The sequence below is a fragment of the Artibeus jamaicensis genome, unplaced genomic scaffold (genome assembly GCF_021234435.1).
Source record: "Artibeus jamaicensis isolate MK-2021 breed Jamaican fruit bat unplaced genomic scaffold, CSHL_Jam_final contig_603, whole genome shotgun sequence".
NCBI lineage: Eukaryota > Metazoa > Chordata > Mammalia > Chiroptera > Phyllostomidae > Artibeus > Artibeus jamaicensis.
In genome coordinates this window covers 333,051-356,626 of record NW_026521904.1, presented here as the reverse complement: position 1 = coordinate 356,626, position 23,576 = coordinate 333,051, and the positions used below count along the sequence as shown (strand labels likewise).

Sequence of the window (23,576 nt, the reverse complement as noted above, 5' to 3'; positions counted from 1 at the left end):
AATTAGCCTTCAAAATGTATTTGAGGGCTGTGGACCCTGTGCAGAGGTGGACACACGCAGCTGACATTGTTTCCTTGGTGGGACTCTTTAAGATCTGGAGTGTCTTCTGTCTCCCGTGCACAGTGGCAACTCTTAAAGAAAAACTGACTGCACCAGTTGCAGAAGAGACCGTGGTCACAAACAATGAGATCACTGTCGTGGTGTTGGACGAGTTGGGATGGTGTGTGCCATCGGCATTCTGGCAAAGTCTCTGGCTGATGAGCTTGCTCTTGTGGATGGACTGGAAGATAAACTCGAAGGATAAATGGTGGACCTGCAGCATGGGAGCTTGTTTCTTCATATACCAAAAATTAGGGCAGATAACAATTACTCTGTGAACACTGCTGTGGTGGTAACTGCAGGAGGTCACCAGCAACGGGGAGAGAGTTGTCTCATCCTGGTGCCGAGAAATGTCAAAGTGTTCAAACTCATTATTCCTCAGATCACTGAGTACAGCTCTGACTGTATCATAATTGTGGTTTCTAATTTAGTGGGTGTTCTCACCTATGTTACCTGGAAACTAAGTGGATTACCTAAGCACTGTGTGATTGGAAGTGGATGTAATCTGGATTCTGCTAAATTTTGCTACCTTATGGATGAAAAACTTGGCATTCATCCAAGCAGCTGCCATGGGTCGATTTTGGGAGAACACAGAAATCAAGTGGTAAAAATAATAAAAATAAAATTAAAAAAGATAATAAAATATATTTGAGGAAGACATTTTGAATGAATAATAGTGAAGATAATAGTGATATTTTGTGATAGTCATAGCAAAATATTTTCCACATATTTATATTTCCAGAAAATTCCTTCTACTTCAGTATGCTCTCCACAGTGTAAAGAATCCAAAAAGCTTTCTTATAAAATTTTTAGAATCATGATGTCCATTAGTGGGTTTTTTTGTACTTGGGTACATCTACTTACTTGCTTTCCCATCTCTTATTCTATGTATACTGTTTGTTTTTCTTGGTGCCAAGTAACCTTATTTGTGTACACACTGACACCCATGCAATAAGCTGGGTGTTTAACTCTGGGCAGCACTGGTTCCTGCAACTGTTTGGGAAAAAGACATTTTCAGGAGCAGTTAGCAAAACAGAGGGGGTCCCTTTCCTTAAGAGTGTATGTTGAGTTTTGTTGTGTAACTGTGGACAGAATTTGTTTTACTTAAGCTTTCTTCTGATGAAAATAGTTACCCAAAGCCTGAATTTATCCACCAAAAAGCTACAAGATCTCTTAACCCATCAGAAAAAAAAGTGATGCATGGATTCTCAGCTAAGAATATAGCCTTTCTAGTCCCCCCAAATTCATTAAAAAGCCACTGGGTAGACATTTATACACAGAAATGTGTTCTTGTCAGTTATCTCTCTATAAATAAGAAGAGGAATATGAAAGAAAAAAAGCCAATACTCTTTCTTTTGGATATTTAAGGGCTCGTAATGAGTATCAACTTATAAGCCATAGTGAGTATAAGCCATATAAGCATTATTAATAAAAAAAAGCAGCATTAAGTTATGTACCTTAAAGTTCCCTTTCCTTGAATATGTAAGCTACATTAGTCCAGACACTGCTGGACCTTTTCAACGTGTGTGAGACTGAGGCCAGGCTCTGTATCTCTCATTTTAGGACTATAAATGCCACATCACTGCCATCAAACATGCTGAGCCATTTCCCATGGTCTTGAGTCAATGCAATACAAGTGCCAGGTATAACCACAAATAGGCCGTAGAAAAATGAAAGAAGAGAAGATAAATAGCAAGCTAGTTATATTTTCTTATACCATCTTCTAAAGTCCCAAATGCCTTCTGTGTCATTAGAAGGAGCTAATAATCCTGGCACTGTGTACTCTTACCTACTATACAACTACTGCTAATGGGCTTGTTTTAGCATCTCTACATGTATCTGTGTGCATGTTTATACATGTCCGAACACTGCACATATTCCCTCTTTTGGGATCAAGTGTTCATTTCTCACATTATTTCTTTTGTACCAATGCAGTCATTCATTTTTCAGCTACTTTCCAAATAGAAAACTCCCTTCCTCTTGAATATAGCTCCTCTGCTCACAATGGGTTGTGAAGACTAACAGAGCACTTGTAACTTTATTGAGGCTTATATCCTTGTTGACTCACACTCAAGATATTCGGGTTCCTCTTTTAGGGGGACAAGATACCATACTCCTCAACAGCCATCTCAGAGACTTGGATTAGCTTTTGCTCTAATAAAAGCCTCCAACAAGGTTTCCAATATTGAAAGCACTGCATTATTTTGAGTCCCATTCTGGCAAGCAAATCTTTCATGAGGTAGATGTAATTACGTTAGTATTCCTTGTCATCATAACTTGAAGTACCTCACCATGTTTCAGGTACCAAGAATCAGTTATTCTGGGAAGCTCATAGAAACCAAAAGAAGTATTAAGGCAAGCAAAAGATTTCCGTGTATTTTGTATGTGGATTCATATATAGTGCCATCTTATTTAATCTGATTGTTTATCTCTACTTTATGTTAATGCCATGGTTTGAAATGATACAAGTATATAAATTACATTCGAGTATGTTAGTCACCTCGGACTCAGGTGACCTTGTCTCTAGTGATTTACAAACTTTTTACAGCTTTAGTTCTAAGCTGAGGATATTATTATGCCAAGTTCTGGGCCAACTTGAAGGCCTTTAAGATAGTGACACTCCCTAAATTATGTATATGTAAGAAATGTCAACCAATCTTTAGATGCTGAATCTGGCTTCTTGAGGGATTTGTCCATTGTCCCATAGAAGCCCTCTTTAATGTTAAGTGGTAGGAAAGATCAGCAATTTGTCCAGGTTGGACGCCAGCCAGTCTGCTAGCAATTGAGGAAGTACTCAGCAGACACAACTCTGCTCAGATACACATGAAAAGAATGAATGGTAGTAGGATATCCAGATAGCACCTGTTTATCAACCGAAGTTGGAGGGATAGACAAGGCAGGAGAGCAGAAGAAAACCTCTGATTAATGTAACAATTGTGGCAGAAAGACCAGCCTGTAATCATAAGTACAGACACTGCAATTTTTTATGTGGTCTCCATGTTGTTCTCAGATAAAAGAAGTAGAATTGAAAGCCATAGGTTTTCATCAGCACCAGTCCACCAAAAGAGTTCTATGAAAATACATGTTAATAAAAGGAAATGAACGGAATCGAAGGCTTTCACCAGATTTTGCTGAGAAAGGATTGGCTTTTAATACCACAACCACAAAGCCCATATCCCTTATAATATTTGCTCAGCCATTATTCTTTTCCCCTTTGTTCTGGTTCTGTGTTCATTGGCAGCCCTGTGACTCCTAATTCAGCTTTCTAGGTCCTTTGATGTAGGATGTGGTTGACTTAAGTAGTCAGCTTCAGTATGTTTACGGTTATGAACTTATAAATCAGAATTATAGTTTATACCTCAGACTCTTCTACATGAGATCTGGTTACTGTGAAATAGGCCCTCGGATCATTATCTCTGTAAGCCCTGATAATTTTGATAAATATAATTTTTCTACACCCACAAAACTGAGACAGGTTACAGCCCTAACCCTGAGCGAGCCCTTTAAAGCAGCGCCAACCTGTGAAACTTTCTACGACTGACTTTCTGCTCCCTGAAGGACTTTCCCTCATCTTTCTATAACTCCAACCTGGAGCTACCATCCTTTTTAAACATATTTAGAATTTATTTTTCTATTTAGTAATGAGGTGCTGGCTTTCTTTTTTTCTGAACTTTTAATAGATCACAGTACTTTGCGATAGTTGCGTTTGTTTTGATGATTTCTGTTACGAAGCTCAGAGTGAGGGCACATCTGGTTATATGGTTTTACCCCCTAAATGAGGTTCCATTTTCCTCTTAAATCTTTTTTTTTAGGTCGCTACCCACAGAAACATATTTTAGTCTGTTTTCTTTCCACTGTCTTTCCTTTTTTAAAATGCATTTTCATTTTTCTGTTTTTAAAATTAAAATTTCACTTAAAGCATACAATATAATGTTTTGATATACATATTTGTAGTGAAATGATTACTATGGTCAAGTTAAATAATGTATCCATTTCCTCACATGGTTACCTTTCTTTTCTTTTCTTTATAGTGAAAGCACCTGAGATCTACTCTCTTGGTATACATATCCGGTATATAATATAATATTGTCAACAATAATCACCGTGCTATATATCAGATCTCCAGAACACATTCGTCCTACGTAACTCTGCTGGCTTTCCTTCTCATGACACTGTCTTCAGGATGCACCACTTCTCTTCTTGGGACTCATTGTTTGTGTTTTTCCCCCCAGCCTCCAATTATTTTTATATTGTTTCCCTTGCTGTCTCAGATCTGTGGACCTTATGTGTGGAATTGCTGTGGACACAATTCATTAGAAACAGAAATAAAAACAAGGGACATGAATCATCTTAAAAATCTAGCTTATCTGTATATCATAAAAAGTGCTAATTTAAAAAAAGAATTAAATGCCTATTTACAGAACTACCTTACATACAGCTCAAGAATGAAATGTGATATTTTAGGTACATGAAATGTAATGTTTTTCTCTAATGTAAATACATAATTTACTCTGCCCACCTTTAAAAAGTATTAAGCCAGAATTCTAGTTAGATGCAGTGATTACATGACAAGGAGAACAGAAGAAAAGTGATTCTAGGTCACGCATGCGTCTTGCCTGGGTAGGACCGACTAAGCATTCTGCAAGAAGTTCCTGAGAAGCTGGTCTTGATTTCAGGTCTCAGATTTAAGCATAGTTTGCTCATCGTGACTTATTTATGACCATCTGGATACATGTTGCTTGGTGCTTTCACGGATGTTCTTCCTTTCTTACTTTTAGTCAGGATGAGAGAACGTATTGGGCTTTGGGGTTCTGCTGAATGTCTTGAACCATTTCTCAAATGCTGGGTTTGGCAAAGCACATGCTATGGCTTGCCAAGTGCTTTCCCCCGTCATTTTAAACCCCTATGTGTTTCAAAGGAAATTTTGCCCACATGTCTCTGATTTATTTACCCCTAACTCATCAAAATGTCATTAGAAAAACTATTTGATGTGTAAAGATCTCCATAGCCTTTTCCCTGAGACTTTCATCTTTTAAGCATTGTGTTTCATTTGGTCACACCAAAAAATCCAGGTTCTGTTTGGGAAATGGGCTGATGAAGTCACCTCTTTGTGTCTCAGAAACTTTCTCCTGGAAACTTTCTCCAGGTCTTCTGGAGGCTTTTCCTGTGTCTCAACTCCCCTTCCTCCTTCTTAGTTTCTCTCTTCCATCCCAAATTATACTTCTTTGTGTCTTAATATAACTACATTGCTCTTTTTTTGCCTGCCATTGGAGTTTACTAAAAATGGCTTTCCCTGTAACTGCTTGGGAAATTTATTAGTGGAATTCTTTTTTTTTTAAATTATAACCTAATTTCAGTCAAGGCAGTAAGGAAGAAAGGATTACGCAATGTTGATTGTCTTGTAGTTTGTTGTCGCACTTTTTCCTTTATCTAGAGTGAAATGAATTTAAAATGTGGGTTTGAATAGGAGAAATTATGGTAACCTGCTTCTGTGTTTTAATATGTTCTAGAAACCTCACTGTCAGCTCCAAGCCCTTCAGGATCTAAGCATTGTCTCTCCCCACACTGCCTGACTCATTTCCTTATTTTAGCCGGTGTGTGTGATTCTTGCAGTTTTTCAAATGTAGCAGTTTGTTCTGACCTCCAGACCTTTGTATTTACTGTTGTTTTTGTTTACATCATTTTTTCCAGTTCTTTGCTTGACAAACTCTACCCATCCTGCAAATCTCAATTTAAATGTCCCTTTCAAAGAGTGCTTTTATGACTAGTCAACCCAATGTAGGCTTTCGCTCTCTAAAAAAAACCTTGTTTTTCTGTTGTTAAAGCATTTAACATTTACATTTCTGTTGTAATGTGTATTTATAGAAGGACTTTTTTCTTTGCTTGTCGAACACTCTTCTTTACCCATGGATTGAAAGCCCCTCAAGAAAATACATGACTATTGACCATAATGTTGCATAACCCAGAACTAACACAGTGTCTAGTATAGGAATGCTGTCGACAAATACTAGAATTTATAAACATATGCCTGTTTGAGAAAAGGAAGTGCACATGAAACAATAAAAACCTGAAGATGGTTTCTATTAAAGTTATTACACTATATAACTTATTATTAACATACTACCAGTTTAAAGGTCTAGAAAAAAGTTATTTCAGAAGACCTAATTTTATATTTCCAAAGTGAAATTTTGAGAGACTGAAGCCCTTTTGGACTTATTTATTTATCTAATTTTTTTTGCAGTTTAAGGAAAGCATGGCCTGATCCATAGAATTATTTCTCCAGAGATGCCGTCCTTTGTTTTCAAATAAGAAAACACTGTATGCTCACAATGCCTTTCATCCTTAAAACCCTCGTAAGTATTAATTAATCCACAAAATGATACCCAGCTCCAAAAGGTACAATCTGTGACTTAACGTTTATCTGCAAAAACCTGTGTTACCCCCAAGCCATGACAACTTCCTGAGCTCTGTCCTCCAAATCCTCCTGGCTCCGGAGGCAGCAGATGATTCTCTGAAACCTGCCCCAGGCTTTTGACTCCTGCAGGGTAATCCACAGACATGCCTTATACCCTTTTGATGAAAAATAAAGACGATAAAGTTTTAACATGTTCTAAACAGGGTTATTTTTATTCAACATTTCCTTATGAAATAAAAGGAAAATGCCCTGAAAATAATCAAGTCTCATGAACAGTTATAATATGGAATATACAAGATCAGGAAAGAAACATATATTAGTGTATTTGGTGTTTCATGTTTGAAATTGTTAACACATTATAGTATTTGTTAAGCATTCATATAGATTCTCAGAAAAAACTTAGGCCTCTTGCATAGATAATGTAGGGATTTGAATATCATGTGGCAGAAATGATGTCAGTGAACTAGATAGTTTCCACTATGAGATTTTAGATTCTTGTTAGGAACGTATTTTGACAACATTCAAAAGAAATACATTATGCTTCTGTTTAATCCCATTGGTCACAATCTACTTTATTAAAGAGAACATTCAGATGTAAAGCATGGCCACTGAAGGATGATAGCATCTTCTGGAGCACCCAAAATGACATATTCCACTTTTGTAAATGAATTGCTTTCCTCCAAAGGGGATACATCTAATGGGATACTTTTGCCAGTTATGCTTAAAGCCAAAGCCTCTCATGATTCCTGGAAAATGTTCAGGAAAGTTCTGAACATGAGAGATTAAAAAAATGAGATTTATATGGCACCAAATGTTGGACATAAATAATCTGAAAAATCCACATCATAAAAATAAAGAGTAATAACACTAACTTAAAGGATTTTATTATTTTCTAAAGTGTTTTAATGTATATTATTTCATCCATGGTAGCTCATGCTGGTAGGCATTGCCAAGGAAAACTACTGCAAAAACCTGTGCATTACTCCATAACCAACATTGAGGCATGAGGGAAGGAAGGAGAATTGTAGGGATTGAAGTAAGGAACATGTCAGATTTGTGAAAAAAATATGTATGTGTATAAATATAGTGTTTATATATATTTATTTATTTTTAATGTTTGTATCACTGTTCAGTTACGGTTGTCCCCATTTTCTCCCATTACTCTACCCTGCCCTACCCACTACCCACCTCCCACATTCAGTCCTCCTCGCTGTTGTCTTTGTCCATGGGTCCTTTATACACGTTCCTTGACAACCCTTCCCCTCTTTCCCCCATTATTCCCCCTGGCTCTGGTCACTGTCAGTTTGTTCTCTATGTTTATGTCTCTGGTTCTATTTATATCTAGATTAGTAATAGGTAAAGAAAACTTTACATGTTCTAAAATAACTCAGTTCTTGGTGTAAATTGTAATAGTTGAAAAAGAATCAGAATGTGCTATTTGGGGGAACTGGTAGTTATTTTGTCCTTGTCCAACATAATGGAGTAACTCACAAATAAAAGTTGTGGGTGAAAGGTAAACATTTCTATCTTTAAAATCACATTAAATCATTAAAGTAGAGAGTAAAAATTGAATATAAACTTTGTTCACTGGGCAGTTCTAGATAAACAAGTACTGAGATGAAGGATCCAGGGAAACTCAAGTCAGCAGTCAGCAACAGGAAGTAAATTGGTTGGTAGTTGCAAAAATGTATTCATATGTGTGTATGTGTGAGTGTGTGCATGAGGGAGTAGAAGGGAGAGAAAACAAGACTGATAGACATTACAAACTAGAGCTTAACAAATTCTCCCCTTGTATTTAGCAGTGCCAATGCCACCTCTCTGACCTAACAAAGAGTACTGGAGACATAGATATGTTATTTATCAATGTACTAATCCATACTTTTGGATATTCAAAATAAATTTTATTTATTAAGAATTGAGGCCCCAGAGTCAACACAGCCAACTACAGGCCAATAAACCAACCAATAACCTCAATGTTAAGAAGGTAAATTGAGAAAATCATTTCTTAATATTCTACTTTCTTTATTATTAGCCTATTTTTGATATGTAGATACAGTGCAAATATGCCATTAGTTATTGGTTAAATTTAAATAATAACCATAATTTGATTTTTTTAAAATTGTAATTACTATTTGTAAAACACCTTAAGGTTGCAGACACCTTAAAGCACTGTTCAAATATAATTGTACATATATTTGCATGCATATATTATATATATAACTGCACATGTATATTTATGTTACAAACAGACTCATGTAGCTCTGTTTTCAGTCTAACTTCTGCCATGTTTCATTAAGCACTTCAAAACAAACATTTCCTTTTTCATATTTAAAATATACCTCTCTTTATAATGGTGTATATGTACTTTATTTGTTTTATAAGCCAAAGGTATGGGGAAAATGCAATTACTTCTCTACTTATTGGACAGTTACATAATGACATGCGTTACATAAAGTCCTAGCAGTAAAATAGTGAGTGAGGCACAGCCCTCCCCTCAAATAGCATATCATTCAGCAAAGAGATAGTGAAAGCAACCACCAATAAAACAAAATGAAACCAACCAAAAGGGAGAACACAATTGCAAACAGCTCCAACAAGGGATTACTATCCAAAATATATAAAGAACTCATACAACTCAATACCGAACAAACAACCCAATTAAAAATGAGCAGAGGACTTGAGCAGACACTTCTCTTACCCCTATGTCCATTGTAGCATTATTCACAGTGGCGAAGACATGGAAACAACCAAAGTGTCCTTTTATAGATGAATGCATAAAGTTGTGGTACATATTCACAACATAATACTATTCAGCCATAAGAAAGAACATTTGCAAAACCGTGGATGGACCTTGAGAATACTATGTCAAAAGTAAGTCAGACAGAAAGAGTTAAAAACTATATGATTGCACTCATATGTGGCATATAAACTGAAAATAACAAATGAGAAAACAAAACAAATACACAAATAAAAAGCTCATAGACACAAACAAAAGTATGGTTATTTACCTGAGAGAAGGGGGATGGAGAGATAAAACCAGTCAAATATATGGTGACAAAAAGATTCAACTTTAGGGTGGTGAACACATAATGCTATATACTGATGATGTATCATGGAATTGTACCACTGAACACTATATAATTTCATTAACCAATCTCACCCCAGTAAATTTAGTTTTAAAAAGAAAAAAAATGCTATATCCACCAAAAAATTCTTACAAAATCATGCTTAAATATTAAGTTCAACGTAATGAAGAAAAGTAAAGCTGCTGTAGAGAGGTAGAATAAAAAAGGGCTACAGATTCTAATTTGAGGAATCAGAGAAATCCTTGCTAAAAAATAAATAAGTGTTCTCTAAGTTGAGACCTGAAAAGTTGATCATGAAAAGAAGATACTGTTATATCTACTTAAATTGAAAAAAATTGGCTTTCACTAAGAAAAACAGGCATATATTTATTATCTATAATCAACAATATTATTTTAATAAACCTATAATGTCTTAATATTAAATCAATCGACAAACATCTCCTTTCTGAACAAACACTAAAAAAGCCAAAAGCAATGTAAGGGGGAAGTATGATATAATAAAGAAAATACGAGTCATGACCCCTAACTTCAAAGCATTTGCAGTCTAGCCATGATATGAGCCTATTACCCATGAAATAAGAGTGAACAACAAAAGAGTGCTGGGGTGAAGAAAATATAATTATTACAGGAAATTTAAGCTCCTTCAGAGTAACAGCTGTCCTGATCATGTTACTATTGTTGGCTCGAGGGTATGTATTTTGGAGTAGATAATAAATAAGGTAAATCAGGGACCATGAGAATGTTATGTAGACTTGATGCTAAAGAAAATAGAAAGCTGTTGAACATGTTGAGAAGAGGAATGATATAACATAGGTGTTATTTAAAGAAGGTTGGTGTGGGAGAGTCCTGAGGCTGTGTACCACAGAGTACAGGGGGCCAGTTGAGGAACTGAGATCTGAAACATTAATGGCAACATAGGTGAAGAGTCATAGAGAAAATACAGGCTCCAAAGAAGATGTGTTCTCAGCCTCAATAACATCGACGGTCTCAGTGCAAATGGGAACCAGTTTGGCACCAAGGTGATGATGGGTTCAGTTTAGGAGATTTCACTTCTGAAATGACACTGAGGCACAGGAGAACAAATGACTAATTAGCAGTTCAAGAGGCAGGATGAGATAATGAAGAATGTATATAAGAATACATCTGTGTATTATAGGCTTTGAAGTAAAAACCAAAGCCATTAACTGTCTGATTTGTGCACTCATTTACCATATTTACTGAGTTCTTATCAGGTTCTAGCAATTATTATAAAAACCATGGAAATAGAGTTATGGAAATAGGAGATAGTACTCCTGCTTACACAAAATATTCTAATGAAATGACAAACAAATAACATTTATAGTATGCTACATGGTTGTAAGTTCTATGGAGAAAATTAAACTGGGATCAGAGAAAAGGAGTGTGGACAGAAATGGTAGGAAGGAATTTTTTTGTTTTGTTTTTGTTTTTAAGAGAGGTTAGGAAAGACCTGCCTTAGAAGGTGATAGTTGAATAGAAATATAAAACAAATGAAGTAATGAGTTTTACAAATTTCTGGTTATCAAGTGAATTATTTTGTTCCAGGCACATAAAAAACAAAAGCAAAGACAGAAACAGTTTTAATGACCCAGAGCAAGAAGAAAGGTGGTCGGCTTGGCTGGAGCAGAATAAGCCAGGAGAAGAAAGAAAATGATGAGGCCAGGAAGGTAACTGGGACCCATAGGATCTGATGAACTACTGGATGTTTTTCAGCTTTTACCCTGGGGATAGATGGGAAGCCAGAGAGGAATTGGAGCCAAGGTGTGACATGACATAACTTGTATCTTAGCCAGCTCACTTGAGCTATTGTGTTAAAAATAAAAAGTAGAGAGCAAGGGTTAAAGTGGGCACATCCATAATGAGGTTATTGTAATAAACCAGGTGAGACATGACATAGTATAAAGGTGGTGAGAAGTGAACTTTAAAATTAGTATCCAGGCTAATTTTAAAGATGGAGTAACAGGGACTGAAGCACCTGGAAAATTACCTTAGCATATTATAAAATGGAAAAAACTGTATTAAGAACAAAATCAGAATTAATTTGGGATGTATTAAGTTTGAAATATATGTTAGATATCTAAATGAAAATGTCATAATATATATATATATATATTACTGGAGTTTAGGGCAGTGGTCTATCATGGAAAACTAGTTAGTATAACACAATATATAAAGCCATAAAAGTGAATGAGATACTCTAGTGAATACATATAAAGAAAAAGAAGACAAATTAAGAACTGAGCCACAAAGTTAAGAGGAATCAGCTAAGAAGTTGGAAAATGAGTAGTCATTTAATTAACTGGAGATCCATGAAAAGTGGCTTATTAGTAGCCATGCGAGAAAAATATTTTTTAAAAAAGAGAGTTATCAATTGGGTTAAATACCAGGCAGGTCTCCTGAGGAGAAAACATGAAACTTTACAGATGGATTTAGCAATATGAAAACAATTGATGACCTTGATAGAGGATGAGAGGTTGGAATAAAAGCCTAAATGAAATTTGTTCAAGAGATTGAGGGTAGAATTTAACTGCAGTAAGGGTAGATAATTCTTGTAAGGAATTTTTATTCTAAAGCAGTGGAGAGTTATGGAGCAATAGCTAAAGTGAAGATGAGTGATCTAGAATATGCAAAGCAGAAGAAAGTAAGGTGATTGATTCAGGAAAATATTTTTGGTGTTAAGGATGAGAAAGTCCAAAGATAAATGGAATGGAATAGTAGGAGATAGATGGGAATAAAGTCATCACTGTGTAGTATCCTGTGAGCCAATGCACTGCTAGCATGTTGACCAATGTGAAATACAGCAAGAAGTATTTATCAAAAAGGATGTCATTAGTAGAAAAAGCATCAGAATATATTAGAAAGGTTGGATTTACATATTTTGATGTTTTAAAGGTTTATTTATTTATTTATCTATTTTTTAGAGAGAGGGGAAAGGAAGGAGGAAGAGAGGAATAGAAACATCAATGTGTGATTTCCTCTGGTGTGCTCCCTCTACAGGGCACCTGGCTCACAACCCAGGCATGTGCCCTGACTGGAGATCAAACTGGTGGCCCTTTGCTTTGCAGGCAGGTACTCAATCCGCTCAATCCACCAGTCAGGTAGACATTCATGTTTTTAAAATATCTCCAATATTTCATTCATTTGTGGTATTTATAATGTTTCAGGTACTCTTCTGGTCATTTGGATACAACAATAAACAAAAGTTAAAAAAGAAAAAAAACTACTCTCATGGACTTGGAATTTAGTAAGAAAAGATTGATTTTTCCTTAATAAAATTGTCAACATTTTCCATAAGCTCCACCCCAGAAAATCTATGATTTCTGTTATACCCAGTCTTGAGTAATACCTTCTCCTTGAATGTAGACTGGATTCTGACCAAAAGAATGTGGCAAAGTTGTTGGGATATCATTTCCATCATTAGGTTACAAGAGATTTCAACTTCTATCTTGTTAGTAGACTCCCATGCTTGCTCAGCTTGCTGCGTGCTTTGAAAAGCAAGCTGCCATGCTGGAGAAGCCTATGTGGCAGGTAACTGAGAACGGTCTCTGGCTAGCAGCCCTGGAGGAACAGCCCTGCCAACAACCATGTACATGAGTTGAAAGCTGATACTTCCCCTGTCAAGCCTCAGACGTGACCCCAGTTCTGGCTCAAACTTTGATGCAGACTTTTGAGGGACTCTGAGTTAGGGGACTCTGCTAAGCCATGCCAATTTCTGACCCACAAAATCATAAGGTAACACTGTTCTATGTTGCTGAGTTTTGAGGTAATTCACTCTGTAGCAGCAAAGAATACAATTTTGAAGGGAAAATATCACTTACCAATTGTTCCAATGGAGGAATGATATCTTTCAAGACATGCTGTGAATGATTCCTTCTGTGCCGGGATATCTACAAAAATATTGACATTTGATATTATTCCAATTTTCTTTTTAAAAAGCTACAAATGATTTAAAGACTATAAATTAATGAGTATACACAAAATTAATTTTATTCAGATTAATTCAAGATGGCGAATAAAGTAGATATAAAATAGGAAATAAATCTTTTAGAGATTCACTAATTTGAATGAAATGTGTACTCAAAGATGACTGGCTGCAATAATATCTCATATCCCACATGCTCTTTTCTACCATGTAACCTTCTATAAGTGGTGGCATCTATGTTTTTCATTTTGAACCAGGACAGACATTTATGCCTGCTTCAAACAAAAAGTACAGCAGAAATGATTATGACTTCAAATATTAGGATGTAAAAATGCCATGTTCTCTTTGAATGCTCACATTTGAAAACTAGTCACCTTGTTGTGAGGAAGGCTAAATAATCCTACAGGTAAAGACCAGCAGGAGAAAACTCTGTATTTTCTGGCTGACAGACTAGCTCAGGAGCCAGAAGACAGCCAATATCTACCATGAATCATGTGAGCATAAAGATCTCCTGGTGATTTCTTTTCCCAGCCATCTAGTCAACCCCAGGCTTCAAGTCTTCCCAGCAGAGACCTAACACATTATGTGGTGCAGACAAGCTGTTCCTGCTATGACTTATCTGAATTTTTAACCATACTCTATAAGAATAACATAGTTTTATACCTCTATATTTCAGGGTGATTTACATTGCTGCAATAATTAGAACAAAATATTTAATATTGAAACACTTTGTGATATGACGTGAACTCAGCTTTTTCAGAGTCAATGGCCTAGTAATTTTCTTGTTTTCTACTACTATCCATTTAACTATACAGCAGTCACACAATTAAGAGCTTTTAAAACTAATTTTTAATGCTTTTCTTGGTTTCTCTTTCCTAAAGAAGCATCAAATACTGATTCTCTAATAAAACAAATAAAAGAAGGTATGCATAATTAAATATTGTACAATTTGATAACTTAAAAGTTCTCAATAGTACTGTTATATTTTACTAAATGGGAATGTCATAATATTTTGTAAGAAGAGGGTGGGAATGGGTGGGACAGGATGGGGGCACAAGAAGGGTCACTATTACGAAAAAAGCACAAGCTTGAGGACTATGTCTAGAAAAGATCTTTGGATGTCTTTGTCTCTGGTTGCTGGCACTAAAATGAATAGATCAATGTCTACTAAGATTTGGAGGGTGCTGTATTACCAAAGAAACCAGAAACCTGGCCCCAAAATAACATGACTATGTCCAACCCTTGGATACCATATTTTGCTTCACAAAAACTGGATTGCAAAAGCAGTTCGAAATTCGAGGAAGCCAGTCTATCTAATACCCGCTTCAGATATGACCAATGGAGGACAATGGAGAGGGAATAACCTCCAGAATATAGAGCCAGAACCCCTAGAAATCAATGGACGCAGAAAATTTCCCAGAAAGGAGAGACAGGACAACCAGGAGCTGTCTCTACTGCCAGGATGAGTCTCCCAGGGCCTTCCTGTCTAGTAGGGTTTAATTATCATCCTGGTTTGATGACTATTGGCCATTTATTACTATTTCCTTTACAAATGAGATGGTTTCTTTTTTGGTTAGTTTGTTTATTTTTTCTAGTCTTCAAGCTTTTGCTTCAGCATTATCTATTGGGTATGATGAAAAAAGGAAGACAAAGAGCTTATTTTTCAAATTCTAACTCCTTAACCCTCTTGAGAGAAATTTGGTCTGGTGGAGAAAGCTACTTATCACCACTGACTTTGGAACTGGAGCTGGATGAAGTCACTGGGACTTTCCATTGTCTCCTTTGAAAAAGCAGATGAATCTGTTACTGAGGGTTGGAAGACAGGTACAAACTTGTATACAGAGAGAGGTCACTGTGGCAGAGTCCAATGGTCACTCACCACATTCTGTCCTCTCCTTTCCTGGGCACATATCTAGATGCATTTCTCAGCCTGCCTTGCAGTTGGAATGGAGTCGTTTAAACCAATGGAGAGCAAGCAGAAACAAAAAGAACCTCTCTGTATAAGACTTGATAGTCTTATAGAGACTATCAAGTGAGACAACCAGTGAGTGCTTTCCCACTGCATTTCCTCTTTCCTTCTGTGCTAGCTGGAGACAACATTGAATGAGGCCTTACAGGAGGAGGAAGATGAAAGATAAAAAATTTTCATGTCAAGAGAAGCCAAACGCAGGTCAGCTTATTTTGGAAAAATTTTATACTTAGAGGAAAGTTGCCAAGAGTAAGAGTTGCTACAGAAAACTCCCTTCTAACTGTTATGTAGTAAGAAGTAAACTTATGTTTCTTGAAACCATCATCCATTGTAGAGAATTTTATGGCTGATAGAATTACCTTAAATAAAGTAACTATAATTGATGCTCAATCAATGTCTAAAAGAAAAGTCTTTTACATAAGGGATGTGAGAGCTAGAAACAAAAACTTCACACATGTCATTCATTGATATTTTAGCTTCTTAGCAGGGAGGAGATATAAATATATTTGGAATTTAGACCTCTTAAGGAACCAATAATTCATTTTATATCATCATACATTTAAAAAGTACTACCCTTTCTTTTAAAGATTTTATGTATGCATGTATGTATGTACCTATGTATGTGTTTACAGAGAGAGGAGAAAAGAGGGAGAAAGTTAGGGAAGGAAATACTGATTAGTTGACTCTCCTATGTGCCCTTAACAGGCACGAACCCACAACTCAGGCATGTGCTCCAACTGTGAATTGAACTGGCAACATTTTGCTTTGCTGGATGATGCCCAACCAATGAGCCACACCAGTCAGGGATAAAACTTATTACTCTTAACTACAACTCATAATAAAATTTATAATCAGTGAAAATTTAATATGTATGTTATATTCAACTGAGAAGAGTGGAAAGGTCCGGGGATAGGAGTTTTCTTGTTCAATTTTCCTGAAACACTGCTGGATTTCTAGTCTTGGGGTAAAAGTCATTGTGCTTGTTTGTAAAGTACATCAAGCTTTAAATGTTAGAGAAAGCAGTGGCAAGAAAATGCCTCTATAGTATTGAAGAATGGGTGCCTGGTCATTCACAAGTCAGTCTTATCACTCTTCTACAGCCACGCCCATGCCATATTTTGTTGTCCTACCATTACCAGGTACTGGTGGGTCTAGTGGCCCACTGTCCTCTAAATATTTCCTTCTAGTCACCTGTAGAAAGCTTTATTATGAGGTAATGTTGCACAATGTATTGCGTGCATATCACCAACGGCACAAGAGATTATTTTAGCTAATGAATATTTTAATTTTAATTATTTACATAATCTTAAAATGTAGTGGAAAAAAGATCACATTTATTGGTGGTAAAATATATTTTCTATTAACAAAGTTATTTAAGTCCATGAAATATGAAAAAACTCCAAGTGTTTTTCAAACAATAAGTGAATGACTGAAGTTTGGGACATACATTTTAACGAGAAGAATTTGGAACAGAAATGACCAGTTACTGAGTACATGCATTTCACCCTTGTAGGAAAACATTAGTTCCATGGTATAAACAAAATTCAAATTGATAAATAATACAATAATATTGTCTGTTAACATTTATTGAGTGTGTATTATTTGCCAGGTATGATTCTAAGCGTTTTGCATTTATTAATATATATAATTCTCACCCAAACCCTAAGAGGTCAGTTATATTATCTCTTTTTCATAAATATTAGAAACACAGCCACAGATCATTTTAAGTAACTGTGATAAATGACAAACCACAGCCAGTGATAAGCATGGATGATGTTTTAACATAGATCTAATCCCTCAATAAAGTGCAGGACTTGACTGAAATTTGTTTCTTCAACAATATAAATGTGTGTGTATGAAGACAGGCACTAAAACTGCTTAGGGAACTACAAAGCTGAAATCCACCATGTGCAGAAATGGATATTGCTGATAGAAATTTGAAGAGTCAATCATAAATTTGTACACAGTCACATAAGAAGCTAGAAATCAAGGTTCAAATCTGTTATAAATCACCTTAATATTCCTTTAGGGGAAGTAATATTACTGCTAATTCCCAAATTATTAAGCTATCCTATCTATCATGTTTGACCAAGTTATGAAGATGTAGGAAAAAAGGATTTTCATCACCTGTCTTTTGCTTTTCTGCTTTTCTCAGTTAAGCATTAGGCACAGAAATATGTCATCATTCCAAATCAGGTTATCCTGACTGAAACATTATTTAGAAATTCTGGATCCAGAATTGCTCAGTTGTCTTGCATGGATATTAGGAAAAGTTAGGATGTTTCAGGAGATCTGCCTTTATATAATAATAATTGTGGAAAAAACTTGAGGTCAATCAAGTTTTGATTTAAATTTGAAGGGGAACGTCTTTTCTATGCTATAGTTTAAATGACAAAAAAATAATTTAGTACTTATATAATAGTTTACCAATAGCTTATTATTATCACCTGGTAATTTTGCTAATCATTCTGGGACACATCCTTGAAAAATGTTCTCACTTAAGACATTAGATGTCCTTATGAACCATTCAATTTATCCAGTACACATCTGGTATTTAGTACACTTGTATAGCAGTAAGTTCTAATAGTAGGTGCTCAAAATGTACTTCTTTATTAATATTATAAAATATTTCTAGTACTAACATTGCAAAGAAAGCACTTTGTTTTGGACAGTCCCAATTTTTCCCCACAAATTCATAATTTCTAAATGTACCTGATATCATAAACCTACATTCTGCAAATTACTTCTGGATAAGTTTCAGAATGCAGGCAGTAGGAGGCTTTTGTAATTGTGCAAAATGAAGTGGGAAAATGGAGCATTCAGAGTGTGCAATGCATATTTTCCTTTAAGGTTTTTTTTGCTCTTATTAGAATATGCAGGCTAATTAAGTCTTTTAAATAATTTTTTTCAAAAAAAGGAATTAAAAAGTCACTTTCTTCAAGGTGTCTATTTTTGTTTTATTCTTCTTTCACTTTTATCTATTTAAAGAATATAAAACTGATGGGTGAAAATGGTACTTTATATTATTAGAAACAGTAAAAGTAATGTAATTTGAGCATATCATTTTCCTGGTATAGGAAGGTCTACTATGAAAGTTATACATAAACATAAAACATTCCACATAGTTCTGATTTCAAATAGATTACCATTTTTGATGAAAGTTTATGTCTTGTGGCTCAGAATTGAAAGAAAATCACTTGAATAAAAGCATTAGTTTGTTCCAACATTTTCGCAGACATGTACATTTTCTGAGGCATACCTCCTATTACCAACCTCCCTGGATATTTGGACCAAAAACAGAACTAAATCCATGGTTAAGTTTTTATCTTCATAGGGTCTCAGAAATTTTTATATTTTATTTTTTGGTGTATCGAAAGTCTTATATTTAAATATTTCATTTGTTTTGCAAAATTATTTTCCTTGAAGCTATTGCAATCTGAAATTAAGAAGAGTCAGAGAAACATTTTTTGAAATGTAGAGACATGGTCAATATTTTTTGTATTCACAGAAATTCAGTTGTTTAGAAAAAATAAACATTAACCTAAGTGCTGGCTATATTTTTAAAATCATGTTTATTTGAGCTAACCACTTTTGAGGAAAAAAATTAAGATATGAGGACATTACCTTATCATGCTTTTAATCTCTGGTATTGTCTATTTGTGGACAAATGTAAAAACATTGTGCCTCATAATTATTCTACCACTAACTAAATATGTCTGTTATAGTCTTAATGGAGGTAAAGATACACTCGTAAATCATAAAAATTCAAATTCTTTTGGTTTGTTTCTTATTAGTGCACTGCAAGTATATTGTTGAACATTACTGTTCTCCTCCCTTTGCCTGTATTATCATCCAAGTACCACAGAGGACATCCATCCCCAAATGTCCCTTTTTGATTTTTGGCTTTTTTGTAAAACTCTTTTGGTTATATATTGTCAATCAGAAATCTAATGTTCTCTCTTATCTCTTTTCTGCCCTGTAGCAAATGAAAGCAAATGATTCAGAAACCTTCTGGAGGACGTAGTAAAATTTACTACATTTCTTTTTCAATTTGTTGAATATCGTTTGGTCAGCATCTAACACTGAGACATCTGCAGTGTTTGTTCACCAGCCTTCCAATCCTGGGATAAGTCTAGTTGAGTTAAATTAATCTTTAACCACATTTTCCAACCTCCCAGAAAGACAAAGGGAAGCATTTGTTGGAATGATTTTAACTTCTTAATATTTTTCACTTGTTTTATTTAGTCCCACCCATATGTGTTCTTCTAAGAAGAAAATCAAACTGTCCCATAACTTCCTGTTTAAAAATAATTATATACAGTGGACACTTTCTTGTTTATTGCTAAATACTACTTCCTTGTGTTCTTTCTCTCTCTCTCCTTTCTCTCTCTTCCCTCTCCTTTCCTTCCTTCTTTTCTCTCTCCTGCTTTCACTAGAATATTCTTTCCAAAAGAGTTTTTCTCAGGCTGAGAGGTGTTGTTGGTATGGAATTTGGTCACACCATAATTTTTAGCCTTCAAACATATTCTTACAGATAGGTAAAAAAAGTTGAAGAGGAGTAAGTGGTACAAACTTCCAGTTATAAAATAAGTAAGTAATAGGGACATACTGTACAGCACTGGAAATATAGTCAATAACATTTTAATAACTTTGTACAATTAGAGTTAATAGATTTATTTTGGTGATAATATTATAAGGTATATAAATGTAGAATCATTATATTATACTTCTGAAATAAATATAATATTGTATTTTAACTAAACCATAATTTTATTTCTTTATTTTTTTTAAGATTTTATTTATTATCTTTAGAGGGGAAGGGAAAGAGAGAGGGAGAGAAATATCAATGTATGGTTGCCTCTTATGCATCCCCTGCTGGGAAATGGCCTGCAACCCAGGCATGTGCCCTGACTGAGAATCAAACCACGGTTGTTTGGTTTGCAGGCTTGCACTCAATCCACTGAGCTACACCAGCCAGGGCTAAACTGTAATTTTAAAATAATAACATAAAATAAATGCTCTTAAGATGAAAACTACCAGAACCAAATAACACAAAAATACCTGGGTAATAGAATTCTCTATATTTCTTCATTGAAGTACATGTATGTATTGTCTTAATTTTTTAGTTACTTTCTTCTTTCTCTGGAGGTTCATTTATATTTAGCTTTGTATTTATAAATCAATATAATGAGAAACTCATAGCCAAAATACATCCATAAACATTTCATTCTACTTATAATACTATTAATGGTATTACAACAAAGATATATAATATGTTAGACCCATAAAGTTACTAAAATTAGCAGTTAAAATAGCTTATTTATTTCTCTTCTACTCTTTATAACAGAGATATTTGCTCTGTTGATATAAACAAAATAAAACAGTTTAGAGGATAGATGATAGATAATAGAAAATATAGATGGATATCCAGAATACTTGGGACAAGCCGGCATTGTCTCTACAACTGCAAGTCATGTGTTCTCTTTTAAATAAAATGATTTAAGACAACAGAAAATGATGCCAAGAAAGTTCTCATACAAACAACACAAACGCCTCAAAATAAAATAGAAAATAAGCAATTATGAGGGTCTAAATCATTAAAATGGTCTACCTTTTTAGCTAAATGGAACAAATCATTGTCAAATCGTCATTTTGCTATGTTGGGTAGTAACATCCTACATCTAATTTCGTGAAGTTTACCTGCCTGGAAATCCTCAACAAATTAGAATCAGGTTTTATTTTCAGTCACACATGTAAAGTCTCTTTTATTGTCCAAAAGGGCTTAAGTTAAAATTTCAAGTTTCCTTCTTGTATTTTCAGGCATATGTTTAATTACTGAAGAGCATTTTTTCTTCTTTGGGAAGCTATAATCCATGATGCATCAAGTTTGACCCATAATATGTAAGGTTTGACAAAGAGATTTATTTATCCATAGTCCGATTTCTTAGTCTTTTGACTCCTTTCCTCATACATCATTTCTTAATGCAAAGGTGGAAATGTACTATCTGACTTACTGAAAATGCTCTGTCTATGTGGAAGGGTCACTTCTGAAAGCCCAGTGGGAGGCAATTCTTTTAATAACTATGACTTTTTTATAAGAATTTACAGTCTTCTCATCAAATAATTTAAAAATGCACAAAAATGCCCTGAGAATCTTTGGTGAATATCTAACAAGTTCACCATTCCAGTTCCCTTCCTTCAGTTATTCTTTGAGGTTTTCCTAGACCCCCCAAACTCACCTTCTGCTGCAGAAAAAGCAGATTTAGTTCTGAAGGTTAATCCAACTCAGCAGGATTGAAGGATGGCACTTTTCCTTGGTCGTAAGTATGTTGGCTCAGGCCAGACAGCTGTTAGGACATTTTCCTCTGGGAATCGTGCCCTCAACACCCACCGTTGATGCACATACATGGTCTGCTGGCTGCCGACTTCTATGCCCATCTGCTCAGATGGCATGGTGCCCACTCACAAGTTGGCTGGATCCTTGCCCTTAGTGTGTAGGTGCCAGGCAATGATGGGTTTAGATGGGCAGCCTGCATAATACTACAAGAGATATTTTTTTTCTCTCTCTCTACATGTATATATATATCTGTCCTTTGTGCTTTCTCTGAAAGAGTAAGTTGTGTTTCTCCACCTTTGATTATACCTGTGGACACATGTAGCCTTGTACAGGTAGATGTATAAATGTACCCAGCCCGCTACCAACAGTGAGATGAAAGAGAAGAATCCACAGAGCTCCGAATGACAAGTTCTAACACTGAAATGGGTTGGATTGTGAAAATGCCGACCACCTGGAGTCTGTCAGAAGAAATTTAGCATGGGTGTAAGTACGGCAGACCTCTCACACATAGCAATGACACCAGGAAACAGCTTAAGTTACAGTACTTTTTGTCTGTTGCAGCTCCAGCACAAATCACTTGCCTTACATTGAAAAGGCACATAACAACAGCAATCGAAATAAATCAGGCAAAAAGAACAAGCTTAATGGGAAGACAATTTATATGCTCAATAGGGGCAAGGGTGCAAGCTGTAATATTCAAACCTCAGAAAAACCCTGACTAGAGGTCTTAATAGGAGAAAGAAAGAAAGAAAGAAAGAAAGAAAGAAAGAAAGAAAGAAAGAAAGAAAGAAAGAAAGAAAGAAAGAAAGAAAGAAAGAAAGAAAGAAAGAAAGAAAGAAAGGAGAAATAGTATCTCTCATTCCAATCTACAGCAAACCCTCAGAGAGGAATAGATTGGCATAGGAGGTTGTGACTTTAATGATCCAAAGCATATGAATGCTTGTTAGCAGACAGCAGACAGACATAAGTAAGAACAACAGTAATGGCTGTCTGCAGCCTGGCCTAAGGCACTCAAACCAATCAGGCAGCATTGGAGAGCAGTGCTGAGAGGTATGTTAAAGCCATGCTTTCCTTGTGTGTTTATTTAAGGGTGATTGAATTCAGGGTGTTGTCAGTCTGCCTAGGAGAATGGTTATCCAATGTTTAGGCATGATCTTTCTCCCTGAATATGTGCTGTTGAGTCAGTTAGTTATGTGTGACTACTTGCTCTGTCCTAGTCTTCATACAGTGCCAGAATCCTGCCGTCCAAGTTCCAAAGGAACAGAGCCTAAAAACTTTTGGCTCCAGAATCAAATTAGGTTTCTCTGCTTCCCTAGCTAGAAACACATAAATGCCCAATGGCCAAAACCAAAGAATTTGACATTGTGGAATGAATAGAGCTGTCATATACCACTAAAGTGTGGAAATATCTACTGTTTGAAGTCCAGACTAGTTCAACATCTTCAGTAATCAGAACAGACTTCTTTGGACACCTTCATGGGTTAGTCTGGCTTTTGATTGGAAATGTTTCTGGCAAGCTAATGATTTCAGATATCAGAAATGCAAGAACATACGGTTTCTAAGAGAAAACCTGCCATCTTTTTTCTATCAAAAAAATTCTTAACGGCAACTTGGTTTCATAAAAGACAGACCCTTCATTCTGTCTTCCCAACTGACCTTCAAGTTAGCATAACTTGCTTAGATGTACACTTAAAAGAGAACCAGTCAAAGAAGAGGTAAGTTGTTAGAGA

General features: G+C 35.5%; 2 protein-coding genes across 2 annotated transcripts in view; one reads left to right on the top strand and one right to left on the bottom strand.

The window, feature by feature from the left end:
* ARHGAP15 (Rho GTPase activating protein 15) overlaps positions 1–23,576 on the bottom strand; it is a 633,529-nt gene that overhangs the window by 544,228 nt on the left and 65,725 nt on the right. The window contains exon 3 of the mRNA XM_053670683.1: positions 13,437–13,505. Within this exon, the coding sequence (XP_053526658.1) occupies positions 13,437–13,505 (69 nt within the window). The remainder of the gene's footprint in view (positions 1–13,436; positions 13,506–23,576) is intronic.
* Positions 15–3,640, top strand: LOC119047885 (L-lactate dehydrogenase B chain-like). The gene is given in 3 exon segments (XM_053670684.1): positions 15–195; positions 198–703; positions 3,383–3,640. Coding segments are annotated over 3 exon segments (945 nt in total).